The sequence below is a fragment of the Dreissena polymorpha genome, chromosome 8 (assembly GCF_020536995.1).
Source record: "Dreissena polymorpha isolate Duluth1 chromosome 8, UMN_Dpol_1.0, whole genome shotgun sequence".
Lineage (NCBI taxonomy): Eukaryota > Metazoa > Mollusca > Bivalvia > Myida > Dreissenidae > Dreissena > Dreissena polymorpha.
Window position 1 is genome coordinate 65741588 of NC_068362.1, and position 20977 is coordinate 65762564.

The 20977-nt window shown below is 35.8% G+C and overlaps 1 protein-coding gene across 9 annotated transcripts in view; it reads left to right on the forward strand.

The window, feature by feature from the left end:
• Positions 1–20977, forward strand: part of LOC127842799 (uncharacterized) — a 290851-nt gene that overhangs the window by 258810 nt on the left and 11064 nt on the right. For 5 of the 9 annotated variants that reach the window (XM_052372512.1, XM_052372517.1, XM_052372518.1 and 2 more), the window contains 4 exons: positions 14427–14519; positions 14942–15027; positions 16945–17022; positions 18819–18902. In XM_052372512.1, coding sequence (XP_052228472.1) covers positions 14427–14519; positions 14942–15027; positions 16945–17022; positions 18819–18902 — 341 coding nt within the window. Of the gene's footprint in view, positions 1–12615; positions 12877–14426; positions 14520–14941; positions 15028–16944; positions 17023–18818; positions 18903–20977 lie in introns of all 9 variants that reach the window. The other 4 variants (XM_052372514.1, XM_052372513.1, XM_052372515.1 and 1 more) reach the window with 4 other exon arrangements.

Sequence of the window (20977 nt, forward strand, 5' to 3'; positions counted from 1 at the left end):
GATGAATAATATTGACAACGATGAAATGAGTCTTTTTGTCTGATAAAACAGCTCGCGAAACAACAATGAAATAGCAAATGATAAAACCAGTTGAGAAAACTCGTATGTTCCATTAAAAAAATGCCTAAGGGAATGTTACTTGTACATTTATTGTACCACCTTCATGATTGGCAAAATCAATGGTATATATTTTAACGTAATTTGTCATGATTTCGGATATAAATTTTCGGGTACTTTTTCCCCATTTATATCCAGACCGATTGATGTTGCAGGAAAATATGATCCCTGAATGTAAGGCACATGAGCCTCGCTCAAACGGGGCTTAACCCTTTACTGCTTAGATAAATATTTTGATGCATTTGTGGTCCCTTAGAAAGTTCTATTTATTTAAAGACCTTTCTTGCTAGATTAAAGTTTTAAAGGCTTCATTTCCAACCCTAAGATACTTATGAGCAGCAAACAGCATAAAACCTCAACAGACTACGAGTTACTCGCAGGCTGTTCTGGTTTTATGCTGTTTGCACATATCTATTTTCGCTTTGTTTCTGATTGGGAAAGGGTAAATGCATGTACGTACAGTGTCATTCAAAATTAGCCTTTGCAACCAAATGAAAAACACATTTCGTTTCTAACCATTATTTCCATGTTTGAATATCGCCAGGTATTTATGTACGGAAAAACAAAACTTGTCTGAAGAGAAGGATTTAAACTGTTTGTTTTCTGAAAGTGTCGTACATTAGACTTAAGAGAATAATACAATGAAAGTGAGTTCCTAATTATTTGTTCAGTGAAGTGAATTGTGTGATTTCAATTATAGTGATCACGGGTGTTTGTTTATCCTAGTGCTTTATACAGGCATTTGCCTCATACTGAACACAAACTGTTGACCAAGTTTAGACATTAAAGTGTATAATTGTTTTCAAAACCTTGTTTTAACTATAATTAACTTTTTTAAAGTTTATGAACTGTATTTCTATATGAATTGTTTGTATTGTTTGCATTATTGCTTAAGTATAACTGATGAAAGTTTGGAAAGAATAAAAATAGTTAAGTCACATTGTTGTTGAAGAACAGGTCATTTCTTTTGATCTCAGGTGAGCAACTTTGGGCCTTTCAGGCCCTCTTGTTTTATTAAGGACAGCATGAAATTTTACCTGTAACAATTGTATTACATTTCCTTTACAGAAAACTTTTCTTATTCAAAAGGAACGCCAAGTTTCTTGAAGAACACTGCAAAGAAAAGTAAGATCCATGATTTGCTTGTTGTATCTGTTTCATATAGCTGCATGAATGTTTGTTTGTGTCTTATGTTATGTGAAGGCATATTAATATCCTGTTTTTCTAAAAGATTCCAAATTTTCAAATTAGAGTTTTTATTACGGTTGAGCCAATTATCAAATAGTTTTTCATGCATAATTTTTTTACTGTCATATTTTTTTTATAGAAAACAATTTTTTTGGTTCCTGCATCTTATGCATAGTGGGGTGTTTTCATCCCCGATTAGCTCTTCTAAAAACATACCAACACAATGAATTTATTTTGAAATTTTAAATAAAAATTCTGCAATAATGTATGTCTTATATCCTGTTTTTAGTCAGTGTCATCATTGACAAATGGAATAAAGAATAAATGAAACATGATCTTGTGGTAAAAAACCTGTAACTGCTTGTAAAAAAGTGTAAACATTGTGATACAGTTACAGATTATTTTTGTTACTAGAAATAACTCATTACTGAGTCATATTGTACTTTACAAGCAGCAAACATCTTCAGTTCATGTTTCTCTGTATAGCCAGCATGACACAGAATTATAAAATCCCCACGTTTTTGTATGAGTTGAATTTCCAAATGACAAAATTATGAGTCAGGTGCTGCATCTGCTGAGGTGGTCTATATTTACACTCAATGCTTAACCATCTTAGATACTGTTTTTTTCCGCATTTGTTGTCCCTTAGAAAGTGAAATTCAATTAAAGGCCTTACTAGATCTTAGTTTTAAAGATTTCAGTTCGAACCCTTAGATATTAATGAGCAGCAAACAGCATAAAACTTGTACAAACTGCGAGTTACTCGACTTACTCGCAGGCTGTTCTGGTTTTATGCTGTTTGCACATAGCCATTTTCACTTAGCTTCTAAGTGGGAAAGGGTTAATTTGGTTTGTTGGTAATACACATCAAATGTTAAATAAATTATTGTTACATGATACTTTCTGATTTTCTATTTCAATTAATTATTGTCACATAATGCTTGATTATTTTTTACAAGAAAGGCAAAACAAAATATTAAGAAAATGAGAATTTCAGAGAGGTTTCTGAAATCTTTGGGATGCATATATAAGGGAAGCATTTTTTTGCCGACCCCCCCCCCCCCCCATTCGAAGTAAAGAGATCACCATGGAAGACTGTCTGTCTGCAGCCAAGTACAGAAATATGTAGGCAATTTAAAAAGTTTGCATCAAAATTAATGGAATTCTTGAAAGGTTTATCTTAATGAATTTTCTTTTTTGCCTTTTCTTTAGTCACAGAATTGTTTTGTGAACACAATTCCAGCTCTCTTGTTACCTTTCCTTTGGCTGAAGGTACATTTTAAAAAGTATAATTTTATCTCTATTTGATTAAGATTTCTTCTTTATTGTGTTTGTGTTGCTTAGTGTTGTCTATGATTCATATATGTTTTCTTGTTTTAATGTGTGTGCGTTTGTGATTTTCTTTCAGTCAAATATATTTAATATATATTTTTCCAATCATGGTGAATTTGAAAGATGCTGGCCAATAAATTGTGTATGTGAATATAAAACATATATCAGTCAAAACATAATAATGATAATTATAATAATAATAGTAATAATAACGCTAATAAAAGTAATGATGATAATCATGTAAATAATCAGGATTTTGTTTACTGTGTTATGAGCCTTGGTAAATAGTTTGAAATAAAAGTATTAATGAAAGTTAAAATTAATACAGTTCAATAGAAAGACGGTTTCTTGGCTACAGCAAAGATTTTTTTTCTTTAAATATGCATCATTACAGTTTTCAATTATAGTAATTAGTATTTTTTAAACTCTTTTCACAGTTTGATTTCACTTATATTTTTCTTGTGTGCAATTAACACAAGGTTTCTTTCATTTACTTATATTACTTTTGTTTAATTTTCTTCTTTGGTTCCTTTTCAGGCGGCATGATGACATTAGGTAAGCTAAGCAGAGGTTTGGGGGATGCGAATTGTTCATTTGTGATTTAAATATGATGTCGTAATTAAAGACCTAGTCAACAAATACTCTTTTTTAATTTGCAGAATGCACATATTCATCTAATTGACCAAATACAAAAAAAGGCACTAAAATCAGTAAAATAATGCTTTGGTAATAGTAAATCATACAGTTTCTATAAATGCAATAGCGTGTGATAAGACTCAAATGATGCCTTCAGATAAGTACTGTTATTTTGTGCCAGCCAAAGATAAAAGTTACGTGTTTTTTTTGCATCAAGTATTTTCAAAGTTGAATATAAATGAATGTATTTAATAACAACGAAATAATTTAAAGTAAAATTAACAAAAACATCTACTTTCACAAGAACTGATGACTATTTTAAACTGATTCGAATGACGTAAGCTTCCTTCTACCAAAATAATTAACTTTGTTGATTGGGGATAGAATAACAACAACAAATGCCCGAGCATGTTAGGATGTTGTTTGCTGTTGTTGGTCATAGAATGATGAATGTAAATATTGTTTTCAATATAGAATGACACTTTTTGTAAACAAATATGAATTTGGTGGGAGGGGACCTTTTATGGATACTGCAGTTACATGAAGAGCATTTACAAGTCTTATAGTATATTTTTATCTCAAAGTTACTGCACATAAGCAAGTAGTTGATAACAAAGATGAAGAAATTACCATTTATCATGAATCATGGTGTCATTTGATCCCCAATTAGATAGCAATAAAAGTTTATCATGGAGTCTTGCAAAGACAACAAAAAAAAGTTTTCCCCAAAGAATCACACCTAATATTAAAATTAAAAAATCTATAATTATTACCATAATAATAATTATAAAGTGACAAAAGGATCCCACTTTATTCACAGACAGCTTTATTGCATGATGTTCATGTTTCCAAAAAATACAAATAAAAACACTGCTTAAAAAATTAACACCATAAATTAATCGCACAATTGTTGAATTGCTTTCACCCTTTCAGCACAAGGCAAACCTGTAACAAAAGTACGCCGGAGCTCTTCGCCTGGCCCAATCCCCGAGGGAACTGGAACAACTCCAGCTGATTCGGAAACAAGAACTGGAAGCTTGAAGGGAATCCGGCGGAACCTAGAGGCAGTAAGAATGAGTACATTTCCCGCCGGGAAACCTCCGCCCCCCTCGGGAGATTGCGAAGATTGATCGGGACGACTGGCCGGCTCCCCCCTCACCAGCAGCCATCTTACCAGAAATATGTAAGTACCATAAAGATGCTTGGATTTAACGAGTGACAGAGACTGAAACTAGTGTTGCACAATGACCAGTTTGTACTGTAAAAATGAATTTGCAATTCTGATCAGACCGTTTTAAGCTCACCTGAGTAAAACAAGCTCATGATGAGCTTTTGTGACTGCCTTTTGTCTGTCATTGTTTGTGCGTCGTTAACATTTACCCTGTGAATGCTCAGTAGGCCTTATTTATTCTCCATCTTCATGAAAGGTTTGGCAGAGGATTGACCAAATTATATCTTGGCTGAGTTCCAAATAAGGTCATGTGTGATCAAAATTAGGTCACTAGATCAAATTAAAGATAAAGTTTTTGAACACTACAGAAGTAATTTATTGTCGTATCTTCATGGAACTTGTTCAGAGCATTTTTTCCAATGATGGCTCAGTTGAGTTCAAAAATGCTACTGGTTTGTCAAATAATATTGTGGCCAGGGGAGGTGGCAGTTTTCCTTAAATAGCTATAGTGAAACTTTGTGAACACTTTAGAAGTCACATTTGTAGTCCAATCTTTGTAAAACGATTAGAAAATGTGTTAAACTTATTTGCTCAGTCGAAGAGAAAATGGTTTTAGTTCGTTGAAAAACATGGCCGCCAGGGGTTTAGCCACTTTTTCTTGTATGGTGACAGTAAAGTTTTGTCAAAGCTCTAGAAGTCACATTTAAGTCCAATCTTCATGAATCTTGGTCTGAACATTAGCCTTATGATATCTTGACTGAGTTTGAAACTTGGTCATGTGTGGTAAAAAAAACTGTTTTGGACTTCTGGTAATCATGCTTGCTAGGTGTCTTTGAGATCTTATTCCTGGTCTATCACGGGTCCTTTAACAAAGCTAATGCATTCTTGGTCAAAATGTTAATATTGACAATACCAAGTTGAAATTGGGTCATGTGTGTCCAAAAAACTAGGTCATTGGTTTACATTTTACAAAAAAAATGTGACTACTATAGAGGCCACATTTTTTACTCAATCTTAATGAAATTATAGTTTTGGCGATACCTAGGCCAAGTCATGTGTGTCCAAAAACCAGGTCACTTGGTCCTGTTTTGATAATTGGATAACTTAAAACTCAGGTGAACAATTCAGGGCCATCATGGACCTCTTGTTTAAATATATTTATCATGTTAAGTTGCAAAACTATTTGTCAGATCATGCTATTGTAAAAAAAAATCAACTAAATATAATTGACTGATACAAAATATTAAATGGAAATAAGCCATTTAATCACAATACTATTTTCAGCCATGATATGGATAAGGGCCAAGAAATGTTTTAGAAAGAAAATGTTCAAGACAAAATTGTGATTCAGAAATAAGCAAGTAAGCTATTCATCAATGGATTCTTTCCAAAAACGTCTAATCTTGTAGAATGTTATGACTAACAGTGAAAAAAATTATTGTGATAAATGGTTTCCATCTTTCGGTTGATTAACATCCTTTCAATATGGGATATTGTTTTGTCAATAAACATCTGGAACTGCTTGCAAGCCTCCAACTTGAATAGCTGTAGTAAGTGAAGCTTCTGCTTGAACAGCTACAAAGGATCAATGGCATGTTCAATGTATGCGACAGGGCGGGTTGATCTGGGAAACTGCATCTGTTACATTTCTGTGTTATGATGAATGAATGGAATAATTATTTCAACATGTTCTACAGTATACTGTTAAATCAAAGCGCCGAAGGCACTGAAGTTGTTCACTGTTGTCGTCCTTGATTAGCTTGTGTGCATTGCACAGGCTAATCAGTTTGCACAGGCTAATCTTATTTGACATGCATCAAGCCCCGTTTTACCTGAAAGCAGCCAATATGTACAGATTTCAATGATAAACACTAGACTTGCCAATGTCGACTTACAAGCTGGTAAATACACCCACTGCAGTAGTATAGCAGACGCTCCTAAGCATTTGTCTTATGCAGTGCAGACAGGCAGTGGTAATCGTTCCTAGCATAGTGAGTTACAGTCCTTAGCGTAGCTAAGCACATACTGATTTGCTAATCGCAAACCAACTAAAAATGATTACAACCAATAGAATTCACTTTGTTAATTTTTTGGCCTTCATTTGAAGATCAGTATTGCATTACTGTGTTACGGTAAAGCTCAAAGAACTTACATTGGATAATGTTTGATGATGTTGTAGCCTAAACAAATCAATTTATTGGAAAATGCAAACCTGTTCTGCCATAGCATGCAGCTGTTGCACAAGTAGCAAATGCACTCCATTTAATAATAAATAAATGAAAACAGTACCTCAATAATGTAGATCATATACACATAAACAAGAAATAGCCTCAGGGTACCAATTCTCGAACGGAACCAATTCTCGAACGATTTTTATAATTATAAAATTTACTCACAGTGGAATCGTTGAATTTGAAAACGGGTCCTATTTTAAGTAAGTCCAATATGAATACATTCTATTTGCAATCTTCCAACTTGGCAGCCTCTTCTTCTTAAACGCAACTGCAGACGAAGATTCATTGAACCAAGTAAAATTTTAATATTTGACCAGGTAAATGTGTGGTTTATTCATTTAGATCATTATAAGTCATCAAAATGTTTTGTTTTATAAGATTCTAACAATTTGAGCGATGTTTTCATTCACCTTTAAGGCTTTTTACTACCTTTCACTTTTTTACAACTGTCAAAATAAGCGATTTCATTCTTGACCTTGCCCTGTTTTCTATTTTTATTTTAATGGATTAGGTTGCAAACAACTAAGTTGTTTTATGGTCAATTCGTACTGAAGCCAACTCGTAACTCGGTAACATTTAACCACATTTATTGAGAATCATTTTACTCATAAATATAATACATCTATTAGATTTTCTTTTTTAGCTCACCTGATTGACAGGTGAGCTTATCTGACCGGTCTTTGTCTGTCTGTCCGTCCGTTAACATTTGCTCGTAAACACTCTACAGGCCACATTTCTTGTCCCATCTTCATGAAACTTGGTCAGATGCTTTGCCCCAATAAAATCTCGGCCAAGTTCGAAACTAGGTTGTGCCGGGTCAAAAACTAGGTCACTAGGTCAAAAAAAAAAAAAACCTTGTAAACACTGTAGAAGTCCCATTTTATGTTTAATCTTCATGTAACTTTGTCAAAATGTTTGTCTTAATGATATCTTGATTGAGTTCAAAAGTGGTTCCGGTCTGTTGAAAAAACATGGCCGCCAGTGGGCGGGGCAGTTTTCCTTATTTGGCTATAGAGAAACCTTGTAAACACTCTAGAAGTCACAATTTTTGCCCAATCATCATGAAAGGTGGTCAAAACATTGATTTAATTGATATCTCGGAGGGGTTTGAAAATTGTCGAGATCGGTGAAAAAACATGGCCGCCAGTGGGCGGGGCATTTTTCTCTATATGTATATAGTGGCAGTTTTCCCTATTTGGCTATAGAGAAATCTTGTAAACACTCTAGAAAGTTGGTCAAAACATTGGTTTTATTAATATCTCGGACGAGTTCGAAAATGGTCCAGATCAGTGAAAAAAACATGGCCGCCAGTGGGCGGGGCAATTTTTCTTCATATGTATTAGTGGCAGTTTTCCCTATTTGGCTATAGAGAAACCTTGTAAACACTCTAGAAGTCACATTTTTGGCCCAATTTTCATGAAATTTGGTCAGAACATTTGTTTCTTTGATACAACAGTTATTTCAAAAATGGTTTCGGTCAAACCTTGTGATCGAACACTATGGGAGTCACATTTTATGCACCCCTTGGAAGAAGAGGGGATATATTGTTTTGCCCATGTCAGTCCGTATGTCTGTCCACCAGATGGTTTTCGAATGATAAGTCAAGAACACTTAGGTTAGGATCATGAAACTTCATAGGTACAATGATCATGACTCGCAGATGACCCCTATTGATTTTGTGGTCACTTGGTCAAAGGTCAAGGTCACGGTGACCCGAAATAGTAAAATGGTTTCAGGATGATGACTCAAGAACACTTACACCTAGGATCATGAAACTTCATAGGTACATTGATCATGACTCGCAGATGACCCCTACTGATTTTGAGGTCACTAGATCAAAGGTCAAGGTCACGGTGACCCGAAATAGTAAAATGGTTTCTGGATGATAACTCAAGAACGCTTATGCCTAGGATCATGAAACTTCATAGGTACATTGATCGTGACTCACAGATGACCCCTATTGATTTTCAGGTCACTAGATCATAGGTCAAGGTCACGGTGACCCGAAACAGTAAAATGGTTTCCGGATGAAAGCTCAAGAACGCTTATGCCTAAGATCATGAAAGTTCATAGGTTCATTGATCATGACATGCAAATGACCCCTATTGATTTTCAGGTCACTAAGTCAAAGGTCAAGGTCAAGGTGACCCGAAATAGTATAATGGTTTCCAGATGATAACTCAAGAACGCTTATGCTTAGGATCATGAACTTTCATAGGTGCATTGATCATTACTTGCAGATGACCCCTATTGATTTTCAGGTCACTAGGTCAAAGGTCAAGGTCACGTTGAATCAACTTAGAAAAATGGTTTCCGGATGATAACTCAAGAGTGCTTTCGCCTAGGATCATGAAACTTCATAGGTACATGGAGGTGACCCGAAATAGTAAATTGTTTTACTCAAGAACGCTTATGCCTAGGATGATGAAACTTCATAGGTACATTGACCTTGACTCACAGATGACCCCTGTTGATTTTCAGGTCACTAGATCAAAGGTCAAGGTCACGGTGACCAGAAACAGTAAAATGGTTTCCGGATGAAAGCTCAAGAACGCTTATGCCTAAGATCATGAAAGTTCATAGGTACATTGTTCATGACTTGCAGATGACCCCTATCGATTTTCAGGTCACTAGGTAAAAGGTCAAGGTCAAGGTGACCCGAAATAGTAAAATGGTTTCCGGATGATAACTCAAGAGCGCTTATGCTTGGGATCATGAACTTTCATAGGTACATTGATCATTACTTGCAGATGACCCCTATTGATTTTCAGGTCACTAGGTCAAAGGTCAAGGTCACGGTGTTTCAACTTAGAAAAATGGTTTCCAGATGATAACTCAAGAAGGCCTATGCCTAGGATCATGAAACTTCATAGGTACATTGATCATGACTTGCAGATGACCCGTATTGACTTTCAGGTCACTAGGTCAAGGTCACTGTTACTTGACACAGTAAAATAGTTTTTGGATGATAACTCAAGAAAGCTTACGCCTAGAATCATGAAACAATATAATGTTCAAGTTGATAGAATTTTCTTATTAAATCAATCAAAAATGGAATTTATCATGTAGATGTTTTGAACATCTTATAACTTTTTTATTCATCTGACATGTGTGCATTATAATCATGGCATCTTTTTTAAAGATGTTTGTGGTTTAAAGTTTTTTTTTGTTTTGGTAATTAACACAAAGCACTAAATTGACAACTTCCAGACAGACTAACAGTGGGCTGACCTTGAAACAATGCAAGATGGAATGTAATTCATTTGTTTGTTTTGTAATTTAAAATCTTAACATGTCAACTATGAAAACACTATACAATTATTATTTTGTTATCAGACTAGGACACTACAGTTCATATGTGCTCTAAAATCTACAAGTACACAAGAGCAAACACACACAACTCAATTTGATATTAACTCATTGATGCCTAACATTGATTATGAGAGAGAGGAAGGAATGAGTCATGCTGAAGGATACACACATTGATTGTTTATGAAGTTAATGTATGGGATCAGGAATAACATTTTGCTGTAATTTGTTGGTGTGTGAGCTCTGGTCAACAGGCTGTGTTTAAAGAAGACATTCACAATGGATATATGCTACTGCTGATAAAGGGTTCTTAAATATACAGCTACATGTACCAAATTTAGGTTTGGAATGTAAATTGCTAACTGTTGGCTACATTGATCATGACTCACCAATGACCCCTATGATCTTCTCGTCACGAGGTCAAATGTGACAGTCACAGTGATTCAAAATACAAAAATTGGTTTTCAAAAGATAACCCAAAAACACTTTCACCTAGGATAAAGACTTCATAGGTACATTGATCATTATTTAAAAAATACCCCTTTTGAATTTCAAATCACTACATCAAAGATCAACATCACAGTGACTCAAAACAATAAAATTGTTTCTTGATATTTACTGACAATGCTTACGCCTAGATTCATAATCTTCATAGTTACATTGATCATGACTGGCAGATGACCAACATGATGTTCAAGTCACTAGGTCAAACGTCTTAATAACAATGACTCAACACTGTAAAATGGTGTCCAGATTACAACTCAAGAAACCAAGGTCAAAAGTCAAAGTCACAATGACTAATATATTCATATTCACACAATGGCTGCCATTACAACTGACAGCCCATATGCAGGCATGCATGTTTTACAAACAGCCCAATACATTTGGTAAAAATTCAATGAACACACTCTTCTCAGGTAAGCGAACTATGGCCATCTTGGCCCTCTTGTCTTTCTTTTAGACAAATGCCACGAAAAAATCAAATAAATACTCAATCTGTGCTCTACAAGCAGTCGTTATTGAAGTCAAAAAAGGAAAATGTTTGTCCAAAGTATCATTTAGTATTAATCTTTTGATTAAATGAACAAAATATATTAGTAATGATTATCAACGTCAGTTGCAATGTAAATAATTTAATTTTACCAGTTTATGTGTGTATTGCAAATGCCTGATGGCTTGCTTGAGTGAACGTTCGATAATTGGTTCCAAATCGGTTGCAAAATGTAAACAGAACCAACTTCATTTGACCAACGGTAAGGTCGAGTTTTTAACGCTTGTTTTTTTTACATTTTATAGTTTCAGAACGAGTAGTCTTTTACCTGAAATATGAGCTTAAATTATTTTTAAAAACTTGAAACAGTTTGACAAATTAAATAAAATCGGCAAAATATCGTCCGAGAATTGGTACCCTTAGGCTATCTTTAAAAAGATATACGGTGTTGATGTTGTAATGTTTGCGACCAGTGAAAGGGGAAGGAATAGAGTGAACATGTATTTTAATGAAGGTAGTGAGTGATAATAAGATAATGTACCGGTAAAAAGAACCTCTATAATGTAGATCATAAACAAATAAAAAACCTTTTTAGTTGTAATCAAAATTCAAAATATGCAGTTTAAATGTACACAACAATAATTTATTGCATCCAGTATGTTAAACAGACTTTAAAGATTAAGATACTAATATAAAATCATTATACCCCTATTACCATTGGTAATGGGGGCTATATAGGAGTCACTTTGTCGGTCGGTCTGTCTGTCGGTCGGTCAGTCTGTTGGTCTGTCCCGAAAGCTTGTCTGGGCCATAACTATGTTGTTCATTGTGAGATTTTAAAATCATTTGGCACATTTATTCACCATCATTGGACGGTGTGTCGCGCGAAAGAATTACGTCGATATCTCAAAGGTCAATGTACACTTTGAGTTCAAAGGTCAAAAATGGCCATAAATGAGCTTGTCCGGGCCATAACTTCTTTCAATATTTTACAGATCTCTTACATATTTGGCACGAAGTTACCTTTCATGGACCTCTACCTTTTGATGAGGTTTGAGGTCACTGGGGTCAAGGTCACCAAGGCTGATTATAGATTTTTTCAAGGTCAAACAAGGGGAGCATCCATCGTTTTCAACAATACTTGTTTTACTTAAGTATTTTACAGCCAATTTAAGCTATTCAAAGATAGATCTAAATAAATTCCCTTGTTATGTCTGGCTATCTGCAAATATGAGTTAATACAAAACAGAACTGCAGAGATTATTTGCAGATGCCTATCCAGCGAAGCTTTTATCAGATCCTTAGATTAGATTGAAAATTAGGCAGTTGGTGAATCTTTTTATGTCATGTCACATTTGAGGGGCTGCATGCTTTTTGTAGGAAATTCAGTGCAGCAAATGTTGCACATTGCCATGACTGTGATGTCATATTCTATAGAGAAGCTCTGGTATTGCTGTGCTCTCATTGCTGGGCATATGTTTGTGGTCTCTTATGTGTGAGCTCATGAGTGCGGCAAAATGCGTTTTTTTCTCTATAAACTCTTGTTTCCATTGATGCAAAGACAATATTTTTCTATGAAAATCTGTGTTTCCATGGATGCAAAGACGATATTATCTCTATTAAACTCTTGTTTCCAGTACGGCAAAGACGTAAGAGCCGTGGGGAGGAGGATGTAGACGAAGATGAGGCTGTCTTTGAGGACCCAAAAATAAAACGAGAAATTGAAGAACTGCGCAAGTTCAAGGATGAATCTGGCATCGGCAAGGTCATCTACAACGAGCTGGAGGTCGCCAAAAAGGCGCCCCTGAAACTACTGGACCCTTGGAAGGCGTCACGGGTGCCTAACGCAAAATATGAGCCCAAGTACCAGACCCGATATCTGTCCCCAATGTTTGCATGTAAGATGTTGTCATTTGCAAGTTCTGATGGTTATGTGTGTTTCCAGATAAAGAGTTGCTAGTTACAGAATTTTTATGCCCCCTTTCGAAGAATAGGGGGTATATAGTTTTCGCACTGTCCGTCAGTCTGTCTGTCTGTCAGTCTGTCACACTTTTCGTGTCCGCTCTCTAAGTCAAAAAGTTTTCATCCGATCTTTACCAAACGTGGTCAGAAGTTGTATCTAGACAATATCTAGGTCAAGTTCGAATATGGGTCATGCCGGGTCAAAAACTAGGTCACAGGGTCACTTAGTGCATTTTAAGGATTTAGCATGGTGTCCGCTCTCTAATTATACCCCCACAAACGAAGTTTAAGGGGGTATATAGGAGTGAGCTTGTCGGTCTGTCTGTCGGTCGGTCCGTATTAAGTGTCCGCTCTCTAATTCAAGTAGTTTTCATCCGATCTTCACCAAATTTGGTCAGATGTTGTATCTAGATGATGTCTAGGTCAAGTTCGAATATGGGTCATGCCCGGTTAAAAACTAGGTCACGGGGTCACTTAGTGCGTTTTAAAGATTGCGCATGGTGTCCGTTCTCTAATTCAAGTAGTTTACATCCGATCTTCACCACACTTGGTCAGAAGTTGTATCTAGATGATGTGTAGGTCAAGTTTGAACATGGGTCATGCCGGGTCAAAAACTAGGTCACGGGGTCACTTAGTGCATTTTAAAAATTGAGCATGGTATCCGCTGTTTTTTGTGAAGACAACATGCAATATATTCTGTGTCAATGCGGCATGTGGGGGTATTCGTCACGTCTGTGACAAAGCTCTAGTTGAAGTAGTTTTCATCTGATCTTTACCAAACTTGGTCAGAAGTTGTATCAAGACAATATCTAGGTCAAGTTCGAATATTGGTCATGCCGGGTCAAAGACTAGGTTACAGGGTTACTTAGTGCATTTCAAGGATTAAGCATGGTGTCCACTCTCTAGTGTATGTGGCTTTCTGATTTATTTTGATATTCTAAGACATTTTTATGCCCCCCGAAGGAGGGCATATAGTGATCAGACTGTCCGTCTGTCTGTCCATCACACTTTGCGTTTAAATTTCGAAAAATGCTTATAACTTCTATGTCGCTTCAGATCGCAATTTCATATTTGGCATGCATGTGTATATGGACAAGGCCTTTCCATACGCACACAAATTTTGACCCCCTGTGACCTTGACCTTGAACTTAGGGTCCGCGTTTAGGTTTCGTAATCTGTGATTAGGTTTCGAAAAAAGCTCATAACTCATACCAAGCGTTTATAGGGGGCATAAGTCATCCTATGGTGACAGCTTTTGTTTGTTACATGTTTTGACCAATTTTAACCATGAAAATACCATATTTATTGTGAGAACTTTGGAATATATTTGATTAAAATTTGGGTTAACAATTTTTGCCAAGCAACGCAAATGCGTTTTAAATAATTTTATTGGTACAAAACTATTTAAAATAGGCACACAATTATTTAAGATAATTGTATTTTAAAATATGGAATCCCTGCTCTATTTCTAGTTGACATGTTTCAGCACCCTCCCGTATCATAGATCGTTCACGGCGGTCCTGGGATGATAGTGATATCAGGGGATACCGCACGATATCCATAGTCGGCAACTTCCCAGGTACAGTTGGAGAGAAAGAATTAGAGTCCAGGGTCCTTTGATATCTTAGATTTTAAACAGGCTTTTTAGTGACCGCTGAATTAGGTTTTTTCAAAATGACAATTGTTTTTTATAAGTTTTCACTCCGGTAAATAATCAGGCCGTTTAAAAGATAGCTGGGTCATGAAAAAAATACACATATTAAGTCAATGATAAAATTACTGAAAAAGTCTTGAATGATGGAAAAAGCAATATTTTCTTCCTGGAATTTGTTTATGTTAAAGCTATATGTAGTACTATCTTTAATAAAACTTATCCCAGAAAGAAATTATGTCATTGTCATTAAATAAGTTTATGGAAATTAAGTGGAGTTGGGGCAGGAGAAAGTCAATACATTTTTAATGCATTCTCGATAAATTGTTGAATCGCTATTGCATTTTCAGCACCTAAGCCTGGATATGGACTTTCGCCAAGGGCAGCAACCCTGCCTGTTTCGGGAATGTACGGGGGACCACTAGATCTAGATTATGTGAGTTGTCACTCTTTCATTCACGCCTTGATATTAAATTTATCACTAATTCAGTACATTTTCTTTGTATTATAAATAGAAAGAAATAGAAAAAGAGTTGTCCCTTGGACCCCTTAAAGTCCAATCAGCATGTGCAAAGAAAACTGCATAAATCTGGCTTGTATGTGGTTATAATAGTAATGACACGAGTTCCTCATGCTGTATAATGTTGTTGTCATGCAGGTAAAAAAGGTTAAATTTTAACCTTTGAGGTAGCGAAACGGGCTGGTCACTTGAGTGATGTGAGCGTAAACTGTAGTGTAGGCTGATAGCCTTGTGAAAATACATGTTTATTTAACTCACACAAAAATACCCATTTTCTGTTGCTTTGTTAAATTACATGAAGTATTTGTTGTGGCATTAATTTAACTGGTTGATGTTGATGTACGAGATATTGATGTTGTATAACATTAACATCAAGATTTTATATATTCTAACATAATATCATAATATCGACATAGTGCCCCCCAAAAAATGTTTTTAATTTAAATAAATAACAACATAAGTTAGCTTATTCAAAACTGTTAATTGTAGATCATAATTTATTGATATAGCATAATGTATTTTCAAGCCTGGTTAAAATCAAAATAATGTTTGCATTCATATCATTTATAAATTGAAAATGAATACAACATGTAGTGATTTTAGTCCAGATGTACATTAATGTTAAACCACTTAAACCTTTAAACCCTTGCAGTGAAATTCATAGCCATCAATAACTCAAAGAATTTATTCACTGAAAAATGATTATTTGAAGTCCTGAAAATAAAAATATGCTCCTCCATGTCATAATAGTCATTTGTTTCTGTCTATTTAGTTTTGTTTATATCATTTTGACCATCATTACTTCATTGTTTTCCGGCTTTTTCATGGCAAGTTTTGCTTTTTGATTCATCAAAACCTTTGCAGGAAAATGTTGTTGAATGTTTACAAGGAAAACTGAGGGGCAACGGAAAATTAAAAAACACTGCTTTAGAAAGTATTTTGAAAATACACTTTTGAATTCGATAACCAAGCCACACTCGATCGGGTCAGACAAACAGTGCATGAATGTTTTTACAAACATGTTAATTACAAATTAAAGACCTTGCTTTCATGGCTAAACACATTTTCAATTAGCACAGTGGTGCTGGCACATTGCACCAATGTGCTACTTTGCTAAGGATATCCCCGTGTCTTTATGCTAGCTAAATATGGTAGAGCGTTTGACTACAAATCTGAGGATCACAGATTAGATCCCCATTTGTAGTCTCTTAGAAAGTTACATTTAATAAAATACCTTTCTTACTAAATTCAAGTTTTAATTGCTTCATTTCCAACCCAAAGTTACTGATGAGAAGCAAACAGCATAAAACCGTAAATGCGAGTTACTTTCAGGCTTTTCTGGTTTTATGCTGGTTGAAAAAGCCATTTTCACTTTGCTTCTTATGGGGGAAAGGGTTCACTGCCTACCATGATATATTTGACTCAAATGATGTTGTATATGGGGAAACATCTTAATAATTATTCAAGTTTCTTGTTATCAATGTTGTTAATCAAGGGGGGGGGGGGGGCATTTGATCCATGTATATATGAGCCACCCTCTTTGAAAACTGGGCTTAATGCATTTGCCTAAAGTGTTGTCCCAGAATAGCCTGTGCAATGTGCACAGGCTAATCGGGGATCACACTTTCCACTTTTATGGAATTTTTCGTTCAAGGGAAGTCTCTTCTTAGCAAAAATCCAGTTAAGGTGGAAATTTAAGCATCCAATATTAGTCTGTGAGGACTGCACATGCTAATCTGGGATGACACTTTACGCACATGCCCTGCAAAGGTGTGAGTTGTTTTTGAATTTGCTTTTTGTGTTTTCCATCATGCGACATGGTTTGCCTTTCAGAGGGTTTATGATTTGACATTGGCTGAGGGGAGAGATCATCGAGTGTCAATGTCGTCACTTAACACAGAGACTAGCAAAGTATGTATGCATCCAAATAACACTGAATGTGCCGTCCATGAATACAGAGTCTGTAGTGATGTGTGCACGTAGCAACCCATGTGTTTTGAACACTTTCCGCCATAACACTGTGTATGTTTTTGAAATCAAACCTGGGTTGATGATAAAAGCCTTATTGACATAGAAGAGTTATGTACCCTTTCTTAACCCTTTACCACTTACATAGGTATTTTGATGCTGTTTTGGTCCCTTAGAAAGTTAAATTTATTGTCCCCTACCGGTTTCACCGGAGGACACTTATGGTTTGCGCTCTGTGCGTCTGTGAGTCTGTTTGTCACACTTTTCTGGATCCTCAATAACTTAAAAAGTTCTTCATTTTTTTTCATGAAACATGAAACATGGATAGATGGCAATATGGACATTATGCACATCATTTCATTTTGTTCCTACGTCAAAAATTATGGTTGCTATGGCAACAAATAGACAAGAAATACTGCTGAAAATGGTGGTTTTCTGGATCCTGCGATAACTTAAAACGTTCTTCATATTTTTTCATGAAACTTGAAACATGGATAGATGGCAATATGGACAATATGCACGTCATTTCATTTTGTTCCTACGTCAAAAAATTTGGTTGCTATGGCAACAAATAGCAAAATAAATCTGACAATGGTTGAATTTCTGACAATGGTGGAGCCGGTAGGGGACGTATTTTGCTTGCTAATAGTCTTGTTTATAGACCTTTCTTACTAGATTAAAGTCTTAAAGGCATCATTTCCAACCCTTGGATACTGATGGTTAGCAAACAGTATAAAAACAGAACAGACCGCGAGTTACTCGCAGGCTTGCGAGTTACTCGCAGGCTGTTTTGGTTGGTTTTATGCTGTTAGCACATAGCCATTTTCACTTTGCTTCTGAGTGGGAAAGGGTTAAAGTTCTTATTGAATGTATGCTGGTAATAAGATTGAAAGACAAAGATCTATCATTAAAGTAACTGAGAAAAATACTCAGATGCTTCGAAAGACACAGTTGCTCTTAATAAAGTAGTTTTCGGTGAATTGAAAAACATTGGGTCAGTGGAGATTAGCTCGAAGAAAATGATAAGAAAACCATAGAGAAGTAAAGTAATTTTACTGTAATTATGAGTACATGTGAATGGAAAATAGCTAAATGACAAAAACTGACTGGAACTTGGGTGCTATAATGTCATTTCAATTTTGTTAAAAAGCATGTGCTAGTATATTTTAATCATCATTCAGTTTGTTTATGCATCATGGCATGACTTATGACCCTAGTTTTCATTTTATTCATGAAACCATAAAATGGATAAGGTATTGTTAAGATGTCGTTTTCAAGAATTATACTAATACGAATGGTGAATGCACTGCTTTACCTACATGTATGAAAACAAAACAATAACCATGATGTCTTTCTTTATAAATTAAACAAAATGGATCCCCACTTACCCTGGCACACAAACAAATCTGAAAATGTTATACTTTCAGTATTTTATCATTTAGTATTACCATTATTTGTTACAATTTTTGAAGATGTGCTATAGCAAACTTATTGAAACATTTTTTGGTTCAGATTTACATAAGTCTAAATAAAGTGGAAAATTCGGGGCTACTCCAAAAATTAAAATTAATAAATTCCTGTTTATAAATTTGCTGATATCATGATAGAGAATTTATTTACCAATCTACCTGTTTCAACTCATGCAAGTTTAGAGTAGTCTCACCTGCCTTCATGCCAACCTTAAACACCAACATATTTTATTAAATGATTTTAACAATTTGTTTGTTTGTGTTTCCTAGGTTACCAGCACCATATTTGACCAGCCTGGCGTTTCGTTGATGACATTTCAAAAGAGCTCTTGGCACACAGAGTCAAAACCACCGGTGAGAATAACTCTTGTTTGCATGTTTTACCTCTTGACCACTTAGATATGAAGTGTTTGTAAGACATAATTATTATATATTGAATCAAATAATATTTAACCCTATGCATGCTGGGAAATTTGTCGTCTGCTAAAATGTCTTCTGCTGAATTTCTAAAATTAGCATTTTGTTCGATTTTTTTTCAAAGAATACTTTCAGAATAGCAAACAGTTTGGATCCTGATGAGACTCCACGTTCTGTGGCGTCTCATCTGGATCCAAAATGTTTGCAAAGGCCTTTAAAATTCGGTTCCCACACTGAAAGGGTTAAGACCTTTCTTACTAGATTCAAGTTTTAGAGGCTTCATTTCCAAACCTAAGATACTGATGAGCAGCAAACAGCATAATACCTGAACAGACTGTGTGTTACTTGCAGGCTGTTCTGGTTTTATTCTGGTTGCATAAAGCCATATTCACTTTGTTTTTGTTTGGAAAGGTTATTCCACAGGCTAAGGGCCATCTAACTTACCAGGTATGACATGGTGGTGTTTACATCATGCATCATTTAAATAAAATTTCTTTGGAAACTGATCGCCTGCTTTTTAGCTCACCTGATTGCTCAGGTGAGCTTTTCTGACCGGTCTTTGTCCGTCGTATGTCCGTCCGTCAGTCCGTAAACATTTGCTCGTAAACACTCTAGAGGCCACATTTCTTGTCCCATCTTCATGAAACTTGGTCAGAAGCTTTGTCCCAATGAAATCTTGGCCGAGTTCGAAACTGGGTTGTGCCGGGTCAAAAACTAGGTCACTAGGTAAAAAAAACAAAAAAACTTGTGAACACTGTTGAAGTCACATTTCATGCCCAATCTTCATGTAACTTTGTCAAAATGTTTGTCTTAATAAAATCTTGGTTGAGTTCAAAAGTGGTTCCGATCCGTTGAAAAACATGGCCGCCAGTGGGCAGGGCAGTTTTCCTTATTTGGCTATAGAGAAACCTTGTAAACACTCTAGAAGTCACAATGTTTGCCCAATCATCATGAAAGTTGGTCAAAACATTGGTTCAATTGATGTCTCGGACGAGTACGAAAAAGGTCAAGATCGGTGAAAAAACATGGCCGCCAGTGGGCGGGGCATTTTTCTCTATATGTATATAGTGGCAGTTTTCCCTATTTGGCTATAGAGAAACCTTGTTAACACTCAAGAAAACACAATTTTTGCCCAATCATCATGAAAAATGGTCGAAACATTGGTTTTATTGATATCTCGGATGAGTTTGAAAATGGTCGGAATCGGTGAAAAAACATGGCCGCCAGTGGGCGGGGCATTTTTCTCTATATGTGTAAAGTGAAAACATGTGAACACAGTAGAAGTCACATTTTTGGCCCAATTTTCCATTTTTTTCCTTGATACGAGAGTTGAGTTCAAAAATGGTTCCGGTCAGTTGAATAACATGGCTTCTGGGAGGGGGGGGGCAGTTTTCTCATTATGCCCCCCCCCCTTTCGAAGAAGAGGGGGTATATTGTTTTGCTAATGTCGGTCCGTCCGTCCACCAGATGGTTTCCGGATGATAACTCAAGAGAGCTAATGCCAAGGATCATGAAACTTCATAGGTACATTGATCATGACTCGCAGATGACCCATATTGATTTTCAGGTCACTAGGTCAAAGTTCAAGGTCACGATACCCTAAATAGTAAAATGGTTTCTGGATGATAACTCAAGAACGCTTAAGCCTAGGATCATGAAACTTCATAGATACATTGATCAGGTCTGGCAGATGATCCCTATTGCGTTTCAGGTCACTAGGTCAAAGGTCAAGGTCACGGTGACCCAAAGCAGTAAAATGGTTTCCGGATGATAACTCAAGAACGCTTATGCCTAGGATCATGAAACTTTATAGATACATTGATCATGACTCGCTGATAAGCCCTATTGATTTTCAGGTCACTAGGTCAAAGGTCAAGGTCACGATGACCCGAAATAGTAAAATGGTTTCCAGATGATAACTCAAGAACGCTTAGGCCTAGGATCATGAAACTTCATAGGTACATTGATCATGACTCGCAGATGACCCCTATTGATTTTCAGGTCACTAGGTC